The following is a 24,321-nucleotide window of genomic DNA, read 5'->3' on the forward strand; positions in this document are numbered from 1 at the left end:
ATCTTTCAGTGTGAGAAATCCAGTTTTCAGCTGCAAACACAGCTCTGTATGTGACACGAATCATCTCTCCTTAAGGCAATCACATCTCCTTCACAAGTTGCAACCTCCTTTCCAGAGAAGCCTCTTGCTATGCCCTCTGGCCATACGAAATGATCCAAAGGAGAAAGAGCCTTCAAATTCCTCTTGCTGTTGCACCTTTTTAATTGAGTTGAAAGCTAGAAAGCTTTGATAACATCTATAATTACAAAACGTTTTTATCTTTCACGAAGTAAGACACTGACATCTCCTTTACACAGCACCATGGCTTCTCTTTCCCATTAGCAGTGCTCATTTAAGTAGCTATAAAACAGAGAAGAGGAACTATACAGTCATCTTATTTAGAGTGCAGAACATGAACTCCACTGTAACAAGTACCTGCAAAAACAGTTTCTGAGAGGAGCCGGGGAAGAGGAGAGGACTGTTTGTCGGATCCCATTATGTTTTCCAAGATGTGAAGCATTTTCTGTACGTGGTAAACCAAGCACAGCCTTCCAAGTACACAGAGTACCTCATTTGCCTGTCTGATCTTATCAGAGGGAGGCATCATCTCTTTTTCAGTCTTTTGTATGTTCAGAGGAAAAAAAAACAGATTGCACAGAACAGAGAGATGAGCTCAGAAGCTGACCCTGCACAGAATAACAGAAAAAAATAGACAAGTCTGAAATAGATAACTTCATTCACTTCCCAGTAACTTCTAATTTATGCCAGTGAAACTTCATTGTCTTGCATGTCTTGAACGATCATCTTCTAAATGCTAAAACCAGCCTCCTAGCTGCCAGAAACCACCTGAGCAATGCAAACAGCCCAATAGAAGGCCATCAGTTTCAGCTGCTAAGGCATCAGTCAGCCTGGCATTTAAACACTTGATCCATCCTTCTATCATGGCAAGAGGTTTCATTTTGTCTCAACAATTTCTTGATGAAATTTCTGCCACAATCTACTTTAACAGCATCCATCAAACAGTGTGCTTACTAGGTTTTCAGTGTCTTAGTAGAGGATGTTTGTGAATTTATCCCAGTTTTTGGCTGATAATTTTTAATTGGTATGCTAGTGTTGATTTTAGAAAACCTATTAGCAAAAAACTCAACCCCAAAGGAACACCAAAACACCAACTGAAACCAAACAATCTAAAAACTAGTTAGTGTTGAAACATCTGAAACAGTTTATTCTGTCCCTTATTTCGTGATAATGTAAGTATTATTTCAACACTGCAATTAAAAATAGGTGCTAGCATCAATGGCCAGCATTCAGAGTTTGTCCATAAAACACCTTTGATGTATAAGAAGTAAAGCTTTATTGACATTAAGAGTCTAGTGCCTGTGCTCAATAACCCTTTGAAATGCAGTAGAAAATGGCAGTGTTAACCACCTCCGGCTCTTCTGAAAATCATGCCATAGGAATAGGATCTCATAAAGCTAACTGAAATAATTCGCTGATGCCAAGGCAAGGGTGAACCTAACTCTGCTATGGTTTGGCTTTACATTCCCTGTGGATCCCCTGGGCTGACATTAATGACAGTGCAAAGACACTGGGAGCTTTTCAAGGTCTTCAGAGGGTTTCCAACAGATTTCTGTCTTGGAAGGGTGATATTTTTCTTGCCACCAGTTATAGGTGAACTCTACTTTACTTAGGCAATCACATCAGCTGGGATTTCTGTGGGGCAGATCAGGGTCAAAGCAGCATGTTTTGTCTAACATGCAGCCCTTGTTGCTTCACTTTTCTTTCTCAGTCAGATGCTGTATCTTGGAGAAGTCAGTCCTGAAAATTGCTGGTTTTGTATGTACATATTTGAAAGAAAACCATGGATTATATATTAGGATTCAGCTTTTTAATTATCAGTTCATAATGAAGGGTTCTCCTTGTGGCAAAAAAAAAAAAAAAATTCCTGAAGGCTGAACCTCTGCAGGGTTTCCAAGGCTTGGAAGAAAGTGTTGATCGTTTGACAATGAGTCTCTCTGCACTCATGGTGCAGAGTGGAAAATTCCAGCTTTGCCGTAACCCCCTGATCCCAGAAAAGCAAGTAGCTATGCTGCAGCAAGCTGTGAGAGCTGTCCATCTGGACCATGAGCAGGCACACTCCTTTCCACATATATGAAGTATATTAAAAAGAGGAATGGTTGATTCAAGCACTGAAGTTCAGAAGCTGCAAAAAATATGGACAGAGTGCACTCCATATGATAGGTCATAGTTCAGCAATTTTTAGGAGAAAATGCAAGATGTTTTTTTCTTTAGAAAGCTCTTTCTCTTCCCTGACCCCGTTTTGTCTAAGTGCAAACCCCCATTAAACTATTCAAGCAAGAAAACCAGCAAGTCAAAAACATAAAAGCCAAATTAAACTGCGTAATCAAAGCCAAGTTTTTATACTTGAAAACGCTCCAGTGCCAAAAGCACCACCTTTGAGAGACTTTCTAATTGTTCCCAATTTTCTAAGCAAGATATACAGACATTGCCAGGGTAGGTAGGCATTCGCACACTTGAGAAACATAAGCTGTAGGCTTTTCATTTCCTAAAAATAAGCAATATAACTTAAAAGAAAGCTGCCTCAAAGTGCAAATTTCGTGAAATACCAAAAACGTGGCATTTTCCAAGGGTGACTGCAATTGCTGTGACAGCCCGAAGCAAGTTAACAGCTCATTCCCAAGAGACTTCTTTCATTGCATTTTTAGGTCTAAACTGATCTTTCCTTCAGCTGAATTTAAGTCCTGTCTTTAGTTCATGCCCAAATTACTACCTACTGGGAAAAAAGGCCCCCAAGGTCTCCTGAGGCACAGCAGATGCTGTCAGAGCATCTCCTAGGACTCACGGAGGCCTAACACAGCCTTGCAGCGAGAGGAGGAGAGGCAAAGTGCAGGTGAACCAAGCACTGCAACTGCTGTGCTGTACTTGGGCAAGGGAGGAGATTGCACATTTTAGCAGCTGGAGCAGGAGACAACCCTGCCCTTCAGCTGGCCACCTCGCAGACACAGCAACTGCAGCCAGCTCTGTGTCAGGAGGTGCCAGCACCTCTTACCAGTTACCAAGTTCACCCTTTCACTGGTTACCTTGCATATAATACGCTAATTTATCAGTACTTTTCCTTGCTGTGTCCTTTGGTATATTCAGCACAGAATTAAAAGTTATGCGTAGGCAAAACAGATAAACTATACAAATTCAAGCTTCCCCCCCCCCAGTGCTGTGACAGCCTAGAACCACAGATTTCATGTGATTGCTCATATCTTTGTGTATCAGAAGTATTGGGGTGGTATCTCCTTTAAGGCTGTGCACTTTCAGCTGGGGTTTCTGCTGTTCCTTTAATGACTGTCTTACCAACCACTCATTCCTCAGCCTTTTCTCCCCGTGCCTGGCTATTGATCTGCCCTGCACAAGCCATGCCTAATTCTGCATTTTGCACTGGCCAGACAATCTTCTTTTGTCCCTCCACAGCCTGATCCTCGCTCCACTTGTCCACTCCTTGCTTGAACAAAGTCATTCCTAAACAAACCTTTCCAGATTCTCATCTCAAGATCAGTCTCCTTACAAGCCCTTCACTACTGACATTAAAGGTTTGTTGTCCCCATACCCAGACAGCTTTTCCTCTCCAATTTTCATGCCAATATTTCTTTTCTGGACTCTTAGATTTCTGGCCTGCTCCACTATTTTCTGATTTCTAGCATTATGTCTGTGCATTGTCATTCTCCATGTCATTTTCTATTAATTTCCAGAACACTCACTTGCCATTCTAAAAACAATACATTTCTGCTAAGCCTGGCAAACATTTATCCATAAAACAGAAAATGTTTTTAGAATTGGAAAACACTGTATTACTGAGAAACCTATTTTTGTTTTCTGGGCATGATCCTAGGTTTGCTGTTAACAACAGAACTATTCCTATTTGACTTACATCAGATACGGTGTACAGACTTTTTGCTTGTTTATTTGGAATGTTAGTTTTAGAACCAGAATATTCCGACGTACTTTGTCCACGCCTGCTGCTGAAAAGCAAGTAAAGAGTGCGTGCTTTGCCCAGATCATATGCAGAACATACACACACAGCACAATTCCTGCAAAGAAAAAGGCTGCCTTTTACAAACTTCTTCATCTGTATCAATTTATGGGAACATCCTACTGAGTTATTCCTCTTGGGAGAGAATTTTGCAGCCAGGGCACAGGGTTTAATTAGCTGCTATCAAGTTATTAAGGCCATTCATAAGGAGTGAACTGGCATCCTACACTTTACCTCTATAGTCCGCTATTTCCCAGACTCCTTCCCCAAAGTAAACACCTTCTATATCCATCTATCCTCTACCAAATGTGCTTTGCTACTTGCAACAACAAATAGATTTTCATCCTGTGTGTTATTATTTTCCAAACTGCAAGTTCATAAAAATAATTGTCTTACTCTTTCTCAGTTTGGAGCTGTTCTATCTGAATTGCTCACATTTTTACCAAAATTTCCAGATGTCTTTGTTGTTCTTTTCATTTAATTGCAATTGCAAACTACACCATATTGCTCAGCTGAAGAAGCCTGGGCTTCCGTCAGGAAGCCACTGACTGCAGAAGAATAGCAAGACCTAAAGCTGAGAGATTGCATGTCCCGCCCCAGCAAGGAGCCACAGCTTCTTGATGCCCATTGCCCAACAGACTGCCACAAGCACAGTGTGAGAGCAGCGTACCACAGTCCATGGGTGCTGCAAGCCCTTGTAGACACCTGGAGATAGGAGTGCCAGTATCAACATGGGGTTGGGGAGAGCCTGGAAGAATTAAGGAAAATAAAAATCCTCTAGTCCAAAGGTCTGAAGCCTGAGTTAGGTTTGAGAAACGATCAATTGACACAGTGTGTGCTGAGAACACACAATCTGCCCTGCACATGCTTTGAAGCACTGTTATAAAGGAATTAAGCTGTTCCTGGACGTTTCAAAGGCTAACATATGCCTTGCCACAGCCCACAGCGCTGTGGCCCTCCAAGTGACAGTTGCATTCTGCATCTTAATAGCAGAATTTAGAGGCAATTCCCAGGTTACTCATTTCTGTCCTAAATCCATTATTGCAAGCTCCATCTTATTTAATGTGAGGCAGCACTGTCATTCCTCCACAAAGAGCCTTGTCACCTTTCCATTCCCTGCAGAGGCAGTCCCATTTTTAGTCTGCTTCTTTCAATGTGAAATGTATCGTCTGTAAGATCAGCAGTTCAGCTGTACTGCTGTTCCACTCATCATTTAAAATTTTGTAGCAGAAGGACTGTAATAAGAAAAGCCACATTTTACAGAAAAGGTCAGCATGTACTTACGTAATTTGATGCAAGATCAGGATGCAGATAATCAATTCCTGCAGTAAGATAATGACAGAACAGAATCAAAGGTTAAGAGTTTCAAAAAAGATTTTCTAGTGATCACAGAACAAAACAAGATTCCTTTGCAACCATAGGAAAATGATTACAGTTAATAATGTAACCGACTGAATTGAGATTCCAGTTTTTAAATGTGGACTTTTAAACTGGTTTACCATTTCTGATGCAGTCCCAGCATTTCAACCATTTGGGTCAAAATCCAAGTGCCAATTGAAAAGGTGAGCTCAGTGACAAAATTTATTGACCTGTTTTGTAGACTAGATCATATTTACTTATTAAGATTAGTTTAAATCACAATTTATCTTCATATAAGTTCTATCATCTCAAAGCATACCAAAACTAACAAGATCAGTAAGCACTGGATCAGTACAGGATATAAAAAGGGGTACTTTTAACTAGTGAAAATTGTAAACCAGGTAGACAGAAAATTACCTAAACTAGACCTGGGGAGGTCCCTAAGGCAAACATTTTGGATTATGTGTACAAAAGAGAACTTTTAATGTTGGATTGGACCATTTTAACAAATATGTGAGCACAGGCTCTGCACCATGGCGGTGTGCTAAAGATTGAAACAGGGCAGTGGTGTGGAACATACTCATTCTAATGCATGGTACCTTTCTACATGTGGCAAATATACAAATCCCAGCGGATGGTGTACAGAAGCAGCATATCTATACTCAGATGGGTTAAGCTGACCTATTATATATCCAGTCAAAACATACAAAGAAATGGCCTCTAATCTCATGTTACATTTTGATCACTACTCTACCCTGGGTCTCCAACTACAATACTATTACATGCACAACTCTATCTGCAAAAAGAATGTCATATTATCGCAGTTATTCTGATGAAATCATTACCTCCCATCATGTAGGGTCCTTAGCACTAGGTTTGCATGAGGGGACCCCTTGTAACTGTAGAGAGCCTTACTGATCCAAACAGAGACGGACAACAAAAGTCTCAGTGAAGAATCATGTTATTCAAATACTCTCTTCCAGCGTCACTGGAAGTGAATATAATGCAAAGTAGTCCCTTCTCTAAAAGCTCTATCTGATAGGCCAACAGCTTTATTTGACCCGAAGCTCAAATAGTTTGTCATCATCATCCCCATCGGTCATGCCTAGCTATTCTGAAAGCTAAGTCCTGCCTCTATGGGATCAGTGAAATTTCTCATGACATCACAGGATCATCTCTCACGCGAGATTGATCTCTTATCAACATACAGATGTCCAAGTCTACTTTCTTACTTCGACAAAACCCTTGTCTTAGGAGTAAGCAGATGAGGGAAAGAAACAAGCAAGGACAGATCTCAGTTGACCCTATAAAACAGGTGGATTTTATTTATTTATTTTAAATATTATTCAATCAACATAAAAAGAAAACATTCAAAATTTAGCCCAAAGAAAAGCGTCAAGACACTGCACAGAATTCCCGTACATCAGCAAGGAACCCATGAGTAGAACAACTGTGACTTCAACTGTGCCTTTTCTCGTCATCTTCCCTGAACTTAGCCTCAAATTAGTATTATATTTAATATGCAGGTCCTTAACGACATTCAGCATGAAACTGTTTAATTATTTCAGCTGTCAAGTATGACTTTGAGAATAATGTAACCCAGAAAACATTTTCTTAAGTACTTTTTGCACAGCAATTATGTCCCCCAGTCAGTGCCTACAGAAGTCAAGGAGAGTCTTTCCTTTGGCTTAATGGCCATTATAGTGTTTCATGGAAGACACCTGCATGATAACTGCAAACTACTTTTAATGCTTGGATATCCATGCTTCAGTATCCCTAGTGATGTCTTTATAACATATTTTCCCTGAAGATCTCAAAGTCTTTACAGAGGCTGGTGGTCTCACCAATATAAGCAATACTTTTAAATCTTTTATTTTGATTACATGGAAAAAGCTACTTAAAAATACTAAATTAGCATGCAGTCTTCACTTACCATCATCCATAATTCCTATGGTAACTCCCTTCCCTGTGTATCCCAGCTCCCATGCTTCAGCTACATTAAGGTCAAGTCCAGGAGTCCCATCTGCTTGACCAGTGTTAATCTAATATATCAGTGAAAAATGAAGAATAGCTTTTTTTTACTTGATAAACACATTTCTACAGCCACTGAATTTTGCTATATAACTTTGCATGTATCTTTGGTGTGGAAAATATATCCCATTTGGAGTACATGTCCAACCAAACCAAAAACACACCAACCCTGGGTAAATCCACTTCTTCGTGGTTTACAAGATTTGATTAAAGACTGAATCTTTTGGCCCCAAAAAAGGTCTTTTCTACTTAACCATGTCAGGGCAGTGGGTCAATCCAGACTAAAGGTAGACCAATGGATTCTACAGAGTACTTTTACAAGCAGGAAATGCTTTTTTTCTTGAAAGTAGGGATCTACTGAAATTCATGACCACTGGGTTTAGTACCAGAAACAACTTCTTTGATAACCAAGTTAGCCATTGTTTAAGCAGGAAAGGTCATTAGATGAACTTCAAGGGTCCTTTCCAATCTTGTGTGTATGTGATTCTATGGTTCTGCAGTATAGGCAATCCCTTGTATCTTCAGGCACTCATGTTCACCAACCTCACTCACAGATTTCTCAAGTTCCATGGGAAAATTAATAAGGCTTTTACTATGCCACTTTTTTTTTTCCAATTTTGTGGCAGACACATTTAATTTCAAAACAAATTTTAGTGTACTTTATGATCTAAAAAAGTATAGCTTCATAAAAATTTTCTTTTCATCACTGCAACATTTTCATTGAAATACCAGAAAGAAGTTAATTACTCCACACTTTAGCTTATTGTCTCATCAAGGATCAAGTCCCGTTCATGCTAATGTGCCCTCATTCATCTGAAAACTCTCGTTTTGGAAAAAACAACCCCAGCCATATTGGATAGATTCATAAAACATAAGAAATGGAAAAAATGGATTAAAAGGAAAGAGAATAAGAAACACTATTCTTAAGCAAAAAGACTCTTAAGTTAACGAGGCAGCACTGCATTTACTAAGTATTTCATCTTAAACAGGTTGCAACATTAAAACTGACCAAAATTACTTTATCAACTTTTTAAATAGAAAAATATCACTTTGGCTACTTTAATGTAAAAATTCAATTTTTCTTTTATAACTAAAGACTTCTCCTTATAAAATACAACACATTAAAAATGAACAATTTAGCAAAATATTATTTTCTTTTGACAAATTTCTTAAGCCAAAATCCATCAGTTTTCAGCTGTTCTGCTTTTTACAGAAGAAAATAAATTAATATTTAAATATCCATAAGCCAAAAAACCTCAACTTTTTCTAGCCAGTGTACTAGAACTTTTTGTTATAATTCTATAACAACATTTTACCTGGCAACAGCTCAAAGACATGATTCATATGCAGTTTTAGGGGTCACATCAGGACACCAGGAATGCCCACAGGACACCAATACAGTTCTCTTTCAAGCCTTCTAAGGATCTTTCCATTGACTGAAATGAAATTTAGCTCTTGAAATGTGCTGGGTCTTCCCAGCACAAAAAAGGTACAGTTAAAAACAACAAGACAGAGCCTTGGATCCATTCCCAAGTTCTTGTGACATATTTGGAAAGAACTCTTGCAAAACATTGCAACAGCACAGAATGGCTTGAATGCTAGTTATTTAGTTATGATTGTTGTGATTTCCTTTCAAAACTTACCAGGTACCATTGCTTCGTAAATAAAGGATCATTCATGTTGATGTCAATGTCATTGATGTCTCTATATCCTCGCTTCTTTCTGCTGAAGCCTTCCTGTTGCACAGCTTTCTTTACCTGGAAGGGTTTATTTTTACATCTTTAGCTCAACATTCTTAAGCACACATACAAAAATTTTTTTAGCCTTGTTTCCACATCATTTGTGTCTGTGCCAATCATTTGCAAGTTCTAAACCTGTGGCCGATTTTTGTCAAAATTTGCAAAGACCTAAAGAGCTCAAGGACTACTACAGTGGCTATGTGGGGGAGAGACAGCCATAAGTGTTCTATCTGGAGGAAACCTACAGCTTGAACATGTTTTAGATACCTGAGAATTTGTGTAAGAAGAAGTCTCTATTCAGGTATCATTAGTGTCATGGATGTTCTTGCCATACTTTTATTTTTCATAGCCACCAATATCAAAATGTTGTTATTAGAAGCTAAAATTATTTAACTAATTCCCAGCATGTCACTGTTCCAAGATACAGGCATCTGATGAAATGAGGATGCAGGTTTCAACCACACTTTTTCAGATTTTTCTCCAGGGCATTTCCAGAATATTAGATAGCCTTTCCTTCCAAAAAGAGATTTGCTGGGAGAAAAATATCTGGCATTGTGTGCTTTTGTCATACTCATGTGGTTCTCAAAAACATGTCTTGTAATGTAATTGACTTTCACGGATCATCCTTGCATTAAGTGATAAATACATACATTGGCAAGAAAAATTAAATGGCAGAAAAGCCACTAAACTGACCAGACTGGCTAAAGTATAAGATATAAAAATACTGGTTATAAAACACAGATAGCCATAGTTTTTCAGAGATCCTTTCCTCTAGGAACAGCAAATCCACAAAAACATTTAACTAAGCACTGTAGAAAATAAGAAAAGTTAGACACACAAATATCTTTGGAGGCAGGAACTACAAATATCAGACAATAACCATCTTATTTGTACCCATGTAAAAAAGCACTCCTAAAGGAGATCACTGAACAGTGGTAATTGTTGTTGTAGTAGGTGCTAGCACATTCCTAGACCTTGCAGAAGGGCTGCCAAGTTTGGCATATGCTTTTTGTACTCTTTAGCCTAACACCTGGAAGTAAGGTAGCATGAGTCCCAGCATTTAATAAATAAAAAAAATCTAGCCTTCTTCATCAGAGAGGAGTGCATAAACCATGAACTGAGTACATCTGGATGTGCAGTAAGGCAGCAGCAAAACGCTTAACATTTCCTTAGGCATTTTCTCGGGGGAAAAAAAGCATGGTTACTAAATAAATCTAGTAACTCTGAGAACCACTTCTACCTGTGTGGCTTTGGCATTTCTGATTAAGACAACATATACAGGAGCTACACTGCTGTGTCACAGGAACTCATGTAGTATCAGTCAAAATCAACAGAGGAAAAATTAATCCAAAGGCTAAATCAGATCTTAGGTCAGTTAAGTCATTCTTGGAGGTGTCCTTCTGTCTCCATTAATTAAAGCAGAAGCCTCAAAAGATAGTGCTCAGTGAGGTGCATAAGGCTGAGATGAAAACTGGGATCTAACTGATGGGGGCTAAAAGCTATTTTCCTCACAGCTATATTGCTTCATTATAACTCTGAAAACCTAATATCAATTCATAGTGAGCAGTATGGGGCACCGTGCCCTGAAAAGGCAGTATCAAAAATTTCTAAAAATCTACTTGTATGAATTCTAACCCCTCAACTAAAGGTACCAAAGGATAAAATATTGAATTGGTAGGTGCTTTCATTTATATGTGTGTTTCCATTACGTGTGGAAGTTCATTAGAAGCAGAGCAGATTGAAAATAAAGAAAAAACCTAACACAAAATAAGCTGCAAAGAGGGCAGTGATTAAGTAGGACCCATACTAGGTGTACTTAGTGGCTCCAGGTATCTGAAGAGAGTCACAAAAGGTATAAGCACACTGTTTGATACCTCTAAGATAAGGCTCAGTGATGCCATGGAGACAACAGAGCAATCACCTGTCATTATGCCTTCCTCTGTTACCACCCCTCCCTCTCTGCTTGCGTCTGCAAACCCAAGCTGTCACTGCAGAAAATAATTACAAATAGAAGCCAACCCTCACTTAGGGGGATGCCAGAGAAAAAGATTTAATGCGCTTGTGCTCCCACACAAGCTTGCTGGCTCTGCAGGACCTGCTGCATTAAGGCACTGAATTAGGATTTAGTACAAAACGATTTCTACTAATTAAAAAGCAATGCTTCAGAGCCCTGGCTTTTCTTTAAGATGACCTGGAGGAAATGGGGGAGCAATCTGTAGAAATAGCACAGGCTGGTTTCCCTCTTCAGGATCATCTCATTTGTCTGATTTGTTCCGTCTTCAAAATAAAATATAATTTATTTTTCATATTATATTACATTATAGTATAATTTCCTGAGACAAGGAAATATACACCCAAGGAGGTATAACCTTATCTGAACTAAAACCATTCTGTAGGCTGTTTTCTGTATATTTCACATGGAGAAAAGGCATAGAGAATGTTACCATTCACAGAAGTAACAGTCTCAGAAATTCTGAGGCCTCTTTTTCACTGCAGAAACAAGGGGGTTTTACTTGTGATCAGTAATGATGGTAACTCACACAATTTCATCCAGAAAAGATCGGGCACTTCTCTCATGAAATGAGTTTAAAGGTTTGGGTAAGGTCATGGTAGCTTCTCACTTACATAAGCTACAAATTGCCTCATTCAGTTGTCTTGGATAACCCAGCATGAAGAAAGAACTTGCCTTTCTCCTGATGAAAATGTGCCTAAAAAGCAGTGATCCCAAGATCAGATAACAATCATATATTACAGAAAAAAAAACCCAATAGAGCAAACTTATAATTGGAAAAGGATGGTACAAATCCAATTATTAGAGTGGAGAAGTGCCCATTTAAGGCTGTAGACAGCTGACTCAGGGGAATCCTAGTCTTCTTGCCAACTGTGTATCTGCATTAGGAACTTGTGCTTTCATATCTAGTCTAGATCAGGAGAGGGAATGCATCTGATTCTGCTTCTATCTTACAGTTTTCTTCTTAAAGAAGAGCAGGCCTCCCTGTGACATCAGTAACATAAATGCATTAAGTATCACATCGCAGATAGTATGTTTCAAACACACACACACGAGAACATCTTTGCATGTGCAACAGTAGAAGATCATTAGAAAACATTCTGATCTTTTAACAGCTATAATTCCATGTACTTGTGTCAAGATCAGACCTGAAATTCAGCCCTCAGACCAATGCACAGTGCAACCTCATGCCATCTTTTAAATACTTGTTACTCTAACTGAAGCAGGAAAAGCAGCATTCGTAAGACTCAGACTTCTAATAATAGCATCTCTAAATGATTTGAGCCTGTGAAGCATGATACTTATTAGAACCTAGTGAAGAAATGAGATTTTTGTACAAAAATAGCATGAATTTTACTGTCTCAAAATTAGGCTTATTTCTCAGCAATAACAGCCTTTTGTTTATTTCATTCTTAATTTGTTTATTCCTTCTTTGTTAGGATAGAGGATTAAGTGGAGAGCAAAATCTGAGCATCTACTAATCATGTAAAATTTACTAGCTGTGTTGTAATCAGAATGAAGGTCATGTATCAAGGAAGGTAGCCCATGGATGATAAGATCCTTACAAGAAAAAAAAGCTTCAAGTATTGATTTTTAACATACTTGTACTTATGCATGGTTCATAAAGTCACTTGGATGGTAATAAACCAGCAGGATACTGATACAGAACAAATTAACAAAATAATCAATTGACTGCAATACTGCCCTGGGGGGGGCCAGAAACCACAGCACTCTAACTGTGCTCTATGCTCCTGTGAATGCCAAGATAATCAGCTCCTCATTTTGACAGAACAGGGTTAATTGTACTGGTGAGCTCCTGCAGTTAAATGACTCTGTTATATTGAGCATAAATGACAGATTTACTGAATTATACCAGCGGGTGCACAAAAGTGGAAGAGTACACACAACCCTCAACCTCAAGAATCAAGAACTTCAGAACAAATTCCAGAGGAAAAAGGCAGTCCCACTGATGACATCTATAGTAGGCATGGTTTGCACGGCTTATAAGAAAAAAAAAGAAAAAAAAGGCAGTGAGATGATCAACCAAAGGAAGTAGTGGTTCTTTTTCCTCTAAAGCCTCAGGATCAACACAGGTTTGTTTCTGAAGGCAAGGTCTGACGTTGGAAACTGACAGCCTGTATTCTTTAAGAAGTCAGGCTGATGGTTGGACTTAGGCCTTATGAATTGTACTGAAGATCAGTCTCTCAAGAGGACACATGAAGAAAATTGTTTTCCATTTGAAAGACTTCATGAAAATAAAAATTTATCTCTTTTCATTAAAATACTTGTATCACTCTTGTTTTATGCATTTTTAAATGGCTATTTTCATAGTCACAAGCATAGACAGCATGAGAATTGCTTTGATTTCTAGGGAAAGTCATGTCCACTGTAAAGTATATCCATTTTTCATTATTCTCAGCCTTCCTTCTTCTATCTGCCTGATTCTTTTTTGTTTTGTTACTAGTTGAAGCAGTGGCACTGGATATCAAGGACCTGCTTGTTCTGGACCAGACTTAGTTTTCCCCTTTCTCTAACCAGCCCCATTTGTCTCCAAAACAGTACTAAGTTTATACAGACCATCAGCAGTACTAAAGCCTCTGGAACCTTACGCTGTCCCCAAACATCCTTCTTGGGTTGTCTTCTCAGTTTTCCAGCTTCTGCTCTTAGAATGTCTTTCCCCTCTCTCTGGGTATGATATTGCAAAAATGCCACGCTCCTGGCAGAATAAACCAGGGACAAACTACTGCACCATTAAGCTCTGTTACTGACTGCCCTGCACGGGAAAATCTGGCATATTTGGGGCTGCTCACTAACTTCTCTGCAAAAATGACTGAAAATCATTAACACCAGAGGTACAGTCATTTAGGAAACTACCCCAGAAGTTCAACATTGATCAGGCAATAGTAAAATATGAAGGTGAACAGCCTGAACTCAAAGGCTCCACTCAGGCAATTAACCTTTCTTGATGGAAACACAATTTAAAGAACTCACATTTCAACCAAGTTCATATTTTTTGAAAAAAATATGCAAGAACTGACTTGCTTCTGCCTTATTTTGTGACCTTTCATTTTCCTGATATTAGTTCAGTGCTTGGTAAATAAAGAGCTTTCAAAAATAAAAGAAGGGGGAAAGAAATCAATATTTTTGTCCACTTAGCAGTCCTCTCACAGTTCAGTAACATTCAGGAAGCAGTGAGTAAAGAGACAAGGAATCAATGTGCAAAAGGAGGCTGCAAATCATATTCAACCTGCTCAGCTAAGCAATCAATAGTGCTCCTCTAGCTTCTACTTTGAAATGCAAGTGAGCTGTTAGGCTGCAATATAAAATGAATGCTGAGTATGGATGGTCTGTAATGGAAAATGCCAATTTGGTAAAACAGAAGTTTTCATAGGACAGTGCCCTCTGACAAAGTTTTTTTCCTCTAGGATGGAATTTATTAAGAGGAAAGACTGACAGAGCAGCTCTGGATAACTTGATATGCAGTATACTGCCTCAAGAACAAGCAAACTGCTTCATGCCTCTGCTCTCTCATCAGTTTGGTGCAAGGGCCATATCGGGATCTATATACTACCACAAGTGCTGACTATTCTAGGAACACTGTTCTTATTTCCAATTTTTTCACTGCTTAGATGAGCCAAAAAGAGAGCAGGAGCATTTCTGGAATCTTAAGAAGTTTCCAAAGGAATGAAAATCTGCTTCTTATTCTACATGAGAAGCTGACATTACACTTTATTGTATATAATGACAGAAAAGTCGAAGTAGTTTATATTTCAAACAATGTCTCATTGCAAGACAGAAGGATAGTCACTTCAGTAACAAAATCAAAGATCTTTGTGAGAAATAAATTCCCTAGAGATGGGCTATAACTGCATGCATTAGTCTCTCCAGTGGATCTGGAGAGATTGCAAACCATAGGGATACTTTATGAGCAGCTTGTAGGTAACTTTTGCACTTTGCTGTCTCACCAGTTACACTGGACCACAGAAGTGATCAGCCTCTTCAAATCAATCAGACTAACCACCCCTCGGTAGAGCTGTAAACAACAGCATGCCTGGTGACAGAAAAGAAAATTGGGCGCTGTGCATGGAGGACACTCTTGACTGCAGATCCTCCCCTCTTGGCTGCAAAATTAGTTGCTGTAAGTCAACAGCTTTCCCTTCTCTCACATCCCTTGACCAAGTAGCAGAAAAGCCTTTCTTAAAACATCATGCTGGGGGGGGTGGAGGGAAGCCACCTTTTTCTTCTTCCTCAACAGTAAAAATCTTTTCATGGAGTGATTTTCATTTATTACAGATGCTACCATCAACCTTTAAGGTGATACCCAAAGCAGCCAATCTGTGGTACAAAAGGGTTTTAGTTTAAATGGGAGTCAGGCCCAGTTCATCTTTAAGATTGCAAACTTTTGGCACTGAGACTAGCTTTTTGATATATCTGTGCAGTACAAAGAAGTAAGGTGCTCACATGATGCTGAATCTTCTAATTTAATAATTCCCTCTTTGTCATCATTTGTTAATTTATAACTTTAGACTGTTTCTTCTATTCCTGGGAAGTCTCCCAGCAAAGGACTTTCCTCTTGCTCCACAATAGCTAACTGGTGCTACAAAGAGGGAGGTACTACAGACTATACCTTTATATAACCTCCTTTTTAAAGATTCCATTAGTATGGTTGCTGCTTCCACACAAGTGATGAGTATCTGATACATCCCAAGAGAATACAAGTGCTCATAGGCTAAAGATCCCTCTAACTCTGTTGATTTTAAGTTAATTTATTTCAAGAAGTAAATCTCCAGATAAGTGGAGACTGTGAGAAAATATCACTTGGAAAAAAACCTGTTCAGTTTGGTTTGTATGGGAAGACTCAACTGACAGGTAAAATTATTCTTTGTTGAAGCATACCCTTGACCCACCCTGATGTGGAAGAGGCTTCTTGTAAATGTGTGAATATTTGTGCTAATGCCCAAACTTATTTCCAGCTTTGCAATATGCCTGTGTAGGTATGCATCATCACTTAGGGAAACTGAGTCAGCAGAGGTTGAAGACCTTAAAGTAATTCTGCAGCATGTGCTGAAAATAAACCCCTAGTCTCTGAACTTAAAAGCTGGCTTCTGACCTGTGCTATAACTCATCATACTACTTCTTCATTCTCCACAACCTCCTTCCCACTCACATTTCATCTAATAGCTCATCATTTGCCTTGAAACATCTGCTTGGAAAAATAAAATTCACATTTTCTCTCACAGGATTACCAGCACTGATTATCCGCTTCCCACATTAACAGTAAATATGCCATAATGTCACACTCATTGAAGACCGCATGTTGCCCCATCCTTTATGTGATCTATTTTGCTTTCCACATGTACTCCTTTTCTAAACAGCTTCTAAGTCAAAAAACCAAACATTTTTATTTAGCTGCCCCCCTTGCCCAATGACAGTGCTCAGTCATGATAACAGCAGCGGAAGCTGTTTGAGGTTCCACTCTCATGCAGTGAGGCTTAGAGTAAGAGGTTTACTACAGCTTTCTCTGATGTTTATGGCCCTTCCAAGCAGATGGGCCCCACTGGGTCCAGTGGCAGTGAAAAAATTTTCATACAAAAGTTTTACCAGAATCTCATCTGAAGAGCAACTTCCCAGAATAAAAATGGTATAGCACTAGGAGGGAAAGAAGGCAGAGTAATGTCTGTGCTGTTCTCCTACATATAGTGCACAAAACAAGCGGAAATCAATTTGATTTAAATTTGTTTGAAGTCTGAAAACAGTTACATAAAACTAGCTGTGGGTCCTCAAAACCTGGACTCATGGGGTGACATGACAGTGAAGAAAGGTTGGCTCCATCATGCAAAATCCAGGCTTTCCCAAATCTGGGTTCAGAAATGGCACAAATGCCTTTTGATTTTTTTCCTGGCTGCAACTCTGAGTGCCTTATAGGAAACAATCCTCCTCTCTGTAACCTATTCTGCACTGTCATTGTTAAAACAATTTTTCCTTTCCCTATTTCTTCTGCTCTGTAAGTAAATGATGCAGTTTAAATCTGGGGAGAATACCTTCTGAAAAGGCATCTCTTTCAGTTAACATGGAAGGGAGCACCTCTGCACAGACAGACACTTACTTGTCTTGCGGCATCTCCTGCGGTCACTGTTCTGACTCAGGTCCCCACTGCACCATGCAGACAGGTTGTGAGCACTGATTACTGCCCAGTGCTGTCAACACCTCCCCAGCCAGGTGGTAAGGACACTCGCAAAAGGCCCATTTAGCTTTAATTTAAAAAAAAAAAGCGCCTATTTTTACAAAGCTGCCTGCCTGGAGTGATATAGCAACAACTGCCAAGAAGTCTAAGCTAACTCTAATATTTCAAACCTGCAATACTTAAACTTCAAGGTTCTTGTGAGCAGTAGTGATATATTAGTGAACCTTTCTTGTCCATTTTTAAAGCCTTTAGAGCTCTGTTGCTATCTCAGTAGAGATGAGATAGAATTGCAAACCACTGATCTTCCTAAGTGCTGCCTAGTGGGAATTACGTGGGCTGTACAATGTCTTCTCTCAGGAAATTTCATAACTAGAAGCCAGACACAAAACAGAAGCCAATCTTATGACAGAGGGACAGCTGCAATTATGTTGCTGCTCACATTCATGTATCTGCTCATACACCCAACAGCAGAGTGGCTGTTTATAGCACAGCTACTTCTTTATTCTATTACCTTAAATACACTGGGCAGAAAAGACAAGGGAGCTTGCTCCCATGCGTTATGTTCCCAGCCCAGTAGGAAGCAACTGATGATTTATATCCATTGGGCTGTACACTGTAAAGGTTGCAATTGCACTTCTTCAGCTCCTAGCTTCAGAGGTTTACGGATCCCTGTCACAAAGCACGTTAATAAAATCAGCATTGGGTTAGCAGCATATAGCTGCCAGGGACAGGCCATTTGCCACAGAGGAAGCATCAAAACAGAACAGCTGCTACAGAACAATTTCTGTATCAAGAAGAAAGGTAGGAAAAGCTGGGAAATAAGAGATTGGTTTACAAAAAGGAAAGAAACAGTCCATGTCCTATAATTCTGTCCTTTACCCAAACCAGTTTTTAACTTGGTACTTCCAAAGGACTGATCTTGATCCTTGTCATGACATGCTGTACGTCAGAATCCTTTCTTTTAATCTTCAAATGTTCTCCTTCAATTCCTGCCACAGAGCCTGCAGAGAGCACAGTTGCAGAGCACGCTGGTGCCTGACACCATGGGAGAGAGTATGGCCAAGGCAGAGAGATCTACATCAGGGCACTTTTTCCACCTCATTCCAGAATCTGGCTGCCACAAAGTGGCAGAAAACCACCCTTCTGCCCGTGAACTGCCTAGTGCCTGGCTTGAGCAGTGTATCAAACCCGTGTTCCCCCAGGCAAAGTCTGCAGCTCTTTTCCTGACAAGAAAGTCACTAGGACACGAGTGATTTGGCAAAGGGGTCACATCTAGCGTATGACTGTAGGCAGGAGACCTAACACAGAGCAGTGGTGGGGTCAACAAAGAGGGGAAGAGACGTCATGCTGAGGGACAGAGCCGGCCCTGATGTAACAGAGCACATTGAGAATTAACACTGAAGGAAAAACCTGTGGAACTGAGACAAATATTAATACACTCACAGTTTATCCCAGCTGAAACTCTCCTTAGCTCATCACAGAGCAGTACACAGCACAGAAGTGTGGTCTGAATATTCTTTGTGGATTTTCTCAACAACCCCCTTAGAGAGGCTTTCTACACCCCTACCCATGTTCCCCAGCATCCTGTCATGCTGGCTGCTGGCCAACCCTCTCTCCAAAGCCCATCTGCACAATTAAAATTATTTTCAAAAATCTTAGAAACAAAGGGGTTTCTGTCTTGATTTCAAGGGACCAGGACATTGAATTGGTTCAGATTCGTTACAGGCCCTTCTATTTATCCACTGCCTAGAGCAATGAAAACTGGCCCCAAAAGACTACAAAATTCGTTAAGTGGAGTTGTATGTGCACTAGCAGGGATTTTGGTGCCAAAATTTTCCCTTGTCCCCACTGGGTCAAAGCACAGGCTAGTTTAAATAAAGTCATAAAATTATCATCCTGCTGCAAATTATTTGAACTATTGCTGCTTGTTTGGCCAGGAACGAGGGAGTATCTTTTCAGTTCAGTTATTAGCATAAAATAATTAGACTTCAGAATATTTTTTCCTCCCAGTGCATATACACAATTTGCATCAATATTAATAGGAACCTCTCTATTCACACTCATTGAAAGGAGGCTGTACCCCAAGGGACTGAGAAAGACTAAACCCTAAATATGCTTTTGCTTATCACCGAAGATTTCCATACACTCCTGTAAACTGCTATCCTCATTATATACTTCTTGCTCTTCCTGGTTTATTTCCATTGAGACAAATGTTTAGCAAGTCATGGAAGAAAATCATTTGCTCAGGCTTCACACAGGAGGCAATAAAAAATGATGCATGCAAGTCCTATGGAAATCACTCTCTGGGTCCAAACTTTGAGACCCAATTCACGTTATGGTTTCCACAGAATGAAAACTTCACCGAAAAGCTTCCTTGAGAAAAATTACATTTCTTTGGTATGAAAGTGATGAATCTCTGATTAATACTAACAGTGCCTGATGCACGGATATTTAGGAGCTCTACGTAGTTCCAAAATGCCAGCATTAACCTGTGTTACCGCAAGCACTGAAGAAGTGCCTTGAGACTACCAGTACTTCAGAGTAACAAAAGGGAGATCTGGGGAAATAACTACTGCAGAATGATTGATTTTATGGCAGTTTGAACAGATGCCTCAACTGGGATATAAAGACTCAAGTGTCTTGGGCCACTGCAGTCTACAGAAGTGTAAAACATCCAGTGCTAAATGACAGAATCACAGACTTGGCAAGATGTTGACAACACAATGACGTCAGAGATTATGTCCTTTGTTTTGGGCCTTTTCTTTAAGAGTGAGGTGAGTTGTACTTATGAATGATTATCATGAAAGGAAAATTACAAACAAGGAAGAGCTGCCAAAGATACAGTGGAATTACGCAAGGGGAGAAACTGCCAAAGTCTTCGCTCAAAATGTCATTTCATGAGACTGAGGGTAACAACACTATTCTGCAAAATGGGAAAACCTGAACAAAAAATAGGAAAAAAAAAAACCCTGAGGTCCCTGAAAAGGACTGAAAATTACCATTCTCCCTACTAGCTGGGGCCCCTCATCATTCCTCACTTCCCCTTCAGGAAAAGCCAACCCAGTTTAAATTATTCGCTCTTGTTTCATCTCTCCACATGCCACCCTGGACTGAATTGCAAATGAGATCAGGGAAATGCTCTAGCTTAGAGACAATTTCTTAAAATGCAATCATATTCCCTATCCCAATACTAGCTATCTCTGCAACAAGAGAAGTGGGAATGGTGTCAGAGGAACAGTGAGGATAGAGGGGTTCAGGAATACCTAAGCTCAGAACACTACCCAGGAAAACATCAGGTGAAACCACCACAGTGGAACAACAGTGCACATTTGGTATTAGCTTCTTGGCTGAGATTCAATTCTCCAGAAGTACAAAGACCCAGGTTCCACCTCCTCTTGACCAAGGGTAAATACAGACTCACTCCATTCATTTCAGTGAAATTACTTCAGATTTTCACTGCTGCAAATTGAAGAAACATCTCTCTTGCGTTTAACACCATCCCTGTGAGGAGAAAAACTGTTAAAACCCTCCCTCTGGTTGAACTCAAGTTCAAACTTGCTGGACTGAACTTGTGAGGACAAATTATTATTCTTTGCTTCAGGGGAGAACGTCTGTTTCCAAAGAAGTAATCAAATTGGAATATGCAACCCACTGGTGAGGAACAGATGCTGAGATGCCCAGGCGGAATGAGTAAATAGGGGTTCCCAAAGGGGTGCATACTACGAAGCTGGGATAGCATGCAGAGCCTGGTGAATCAGTATGCACAGGCTCTGCAAGCAGCAACAGCACATGGACATGGCCTGGGGACCTCCTAGTGTAGGTAGACTGCTGGAGCACCTCATAAGTGGTGGCTCAGGCTCACAGGTGGCTCCTCTCCAGCATTCCCACCTTGAACCTGGTGGAGGGTCAGCCTAAGCACCTGTGTCCAATTCCACAGAAATACTGCAAAAATTCAGGGTGATCCCCACAGCTGAGGCATGTTGCTTCACACACTTCTCCTCCCTCCCATTTAAACCAGGTACCCTCTTCATCCACAGATGCCTACAGGAGATGAAAACTGTCCAGGGGCATTTCTTTTCCCTTTATCATAACTCAGAAAGCAGGCAACATTAGAGAGCAAGAAAGCACAAGCTCCTCATACCTTACACAATCATGGAACTGAGGTCATGGTTTGGTCAGTGATGAAGGAAGCAGATAGTTGTTTTGTTTGTTTTCCCTTGAGATCTGTTATGAAAACAGAGTGTTGGAGAGCTACTGTGATGTCCAGTAAAAACTTATCTGAGGGCCTGATGGAAAACATGGCTGAAAAGAAAAAAATCCCTTTCCTGTTGTCAACTTTCACAGCAAAAAAAAAAAAGGCAGAACTGAGAAAAGTTCTCTCATATTCCCCCCCCCTCATTTGTCCCCTCTCTGTTTAACTCAGGACTTGACAAAAACCCCACATAAATCTCAAGGAAATAATTCATCATGTCCTTCATCAAAATCACCAGTTCCTTTAATAAAGGTGGGTAGCTGCTGTTTCAATCAGGCAAAATATATTAGAAGATGTTTCAAATCACCTCACAAAGGGGACAAAAACTACTTACCATTTCATTCCACATCTCCTTCTGAGGGTAATGTGTTCAAAGACGACAGCACCTCGGCCTGGAGACAATGCTGCAGTTTGGGATCAGAGCTAAGATGCCTTGTCCTGGTGTTCTACTGATGCTCCTGACAATTGGGGCAGGAGAACTGAAAGGAGCTAAATGTCAGCTTCCTACCTGCAGAGACCCCAAAGAGCTCGAATTTCCGTGAACAAATATTATAATAAAAACTGTGCAACACCTACACAACACCCTAATTGCTAAGAAATCAGATACATCTCTCTGACAGACCATAGGTTTCCCAGACGATCAGCATATCTTTGGGGCTAAAGTAGCACAAAGACACACAATTCCCTGCCTTCCTATTTCTTTCCATCTGAAAATGCAAAGGCAGGGGGGTGTTGGATTTTACCTTCTAGGAAATGCTGCACCTATATATTTTAAATGTATAAACTACAGCATGTTCACTCAAATAACTTGTGCATAGATTATGAAAATAATTAGTTGCTTATTGAACAGCAAAGAATGAAACAGTAAATGAAGAAAATGTTACTTAGGTTACAGTCTCCTGAGCACAAAGACCTCTCACTCAAATATCTATTAAAGCTACAGAGGTAAATGCGTTTCTCCATCTGCTGCTGCTGTAACCCAGGACGAGGAAGCACTATCTTGGGAAAAGCTGGAATGAGCCATGGGGAAGCAAAGAAGCAGCAGAGGCAGGACTGCTAGTACTGGATTATACTGAGGGACAAATGCCTCCATACAATTCTGTTATTATTTTATGCTTAGATAGCCTCTAGCACAGTAATTTCCCCTGAGCCTCCAGATCATGCATGCGGAAACACTAAATGACAACAGTAATTACAGTTTAAGGTTACCGTCCTTTGTGCAAATCTTTTGGGCTTCAGAGGATCTGCGCTAATCTCTTGGGTTTTATTTTTTCCCCACTGTTCTCATCTCAGTTTTCTTATTGCCCAGGTGCTGTAAAGACCACAAAAGACTCTAATCCAACCTTTTTTATTTTTTTCTCCCCTCACCACTTTTTCCTTTGGAACAGTAGATGGGGCATCTAGAATCTACTCCTACTTTTGCTCTGCTTTGTTGTATGACCCTTTTGGAAAATGTAAAGCCCCCTCTATTTACTTCCAGCATTTCTGAAATGGGAATAACCCATATTTGAAACATGACTTGAAACGTGTAGTTAAAGATTATTTCATTATATACTGCAAAAGTCCACAAACTATTTCAGAGGGACAGACAGATAATTTCAGTGGGAGATCTGCAAGTATTAAATCACCAAAGCAGTCCCCTTCTCACTGTCATCTATTTTGTAGGCAGATAGAAAGCATTTGGGAAGATTTATTTGACTTCTGGCTTACACTGAATTGTTCATTATTTGCAAGTCAGGTAGGTAATTCACCTTGCACACACTTCTCAAGTACAGTGCTAAGAAGAAAACCACGATGGGTAGATTTTTCAGACAAACAAAATTCTCAGATAAACAGCTGTCTTTCTGTATGCCGAAGTGTTCAGTATTCCACACTGAACGGCAGGACAGCAGTAGATGTCAGTTTGACTCATACTCATAAAAGAAACGTCCTTTTTCATACCTTCCAATCTCAACCTGGAACTTGCATTTATTTCATACACTCAAACTTTCTTCCAAACCTGACACATGAAAGTGAAAAAATTCCATAATCAATCACCAAATTCTACTGAGAGTGCATATGGCAACTCCAAAATCAAACAAACTTTTTTTCACTAAGGCGAGTTGCTCACTGCAGAAGTTTTCCTTCTTAGAGACAACTAACCAAACCCTATCACTTATATCCCCTTTTCCAGGTTCTTCTCCAACTAGCTTCCTGGAAGCAAAAAAAAAAAAAATAAATTTATTCATAGCTCATCTTCTGTATGTCTCAACTGCTGGGTGTTTTTTTTTTGTTTTCAGTGAATTATACCCTATGAGTAAAAAATGCTTCCTGCTCTAGAGGACTGCATCTCTTGGCTCCCATTACCTCCTCAGAAGAGGTTTTAAGAAGCCACTAAGCATGGTCCAACTGAAGGAAATCTCAGCCTCCTTAGGTGTTTTTAGAAAAGGCAGGGTGAGTTGATCTCCCCTGGATTTGTTTGTGATAAACTCTCCAGGCAGTTTTGGATAAAAATGACTTCCTAGACTATCATCCAAACAGGACTAAAAAAACCCTTTTGATGCAGATGTTCAGCAAATTGTCATTGTTCAGTGAATTAGTGACCAAAACAGTTAGCTTGTGCCAATCCCCTTTGCTTGAATTTTTCCCAAATATCTATGGACCAAAGACCCCATGGAGGTTTGCTAGAGCTAACTGGCATCAGAGAGCAAGAGGTTTGCACAGCTGTGAGAGGCTCTAGCCTCA

General features: G+C 39.9%; 1 protein-coding gene across 3 annotated transcripts in view; it reads right to left on the reverse strand.

The window, feature by feature from the left end:
* PCSK2 (proprotein convertase subtilisin/kexin type 2) overlaps window positions 1-24,321 on the reverse strand; it is a 103,302-nt gene that overhangs the window by 44,376 nt on the left and 34,605 nt on the right. For 2 of the 3 annotated variants that reach the window (XM_064446730.1, XM_064446729.1), the window contains 3 exons: window positions 9,055-9,168; window positions 7,314-7,422; window positions 5,306-5,343 (listed from right to left, as the gene is read on the reverse strand). In XM_064446730.1, the coding sequence (XP_064302800.1) occupies window positions 5,306-5,343; window positions 7,314-7,422; window positions 9,055-9,168 (261 nt within the window). Of the gene's footprint in view, window positions 1-5,305; window positions 5,344-7,313; window positions 7,423-9,054; window positions 9,169-20,766; window positions 20,847-21,486; window positions 21,573-24,321 lie in introns of those variants that run through there. The other variant, XM_064446731.1, reaches the window with a different exon arrangement.

This window comes from Phalacrocorax carbo, chromosome 3 (assembly GCF_963921805.1).
Source record: "Phalacrocorax carbo chromosome 3, bPhaCar2.1, whole genome shotgun sequence".
Classification (NCBI taxonomy): Eukaryota; Metazoa; Chordata; class Aves; order Suliformes; family Phalacrocoracidae; genus Phalacrocorax; species Phalacrocorax carbo.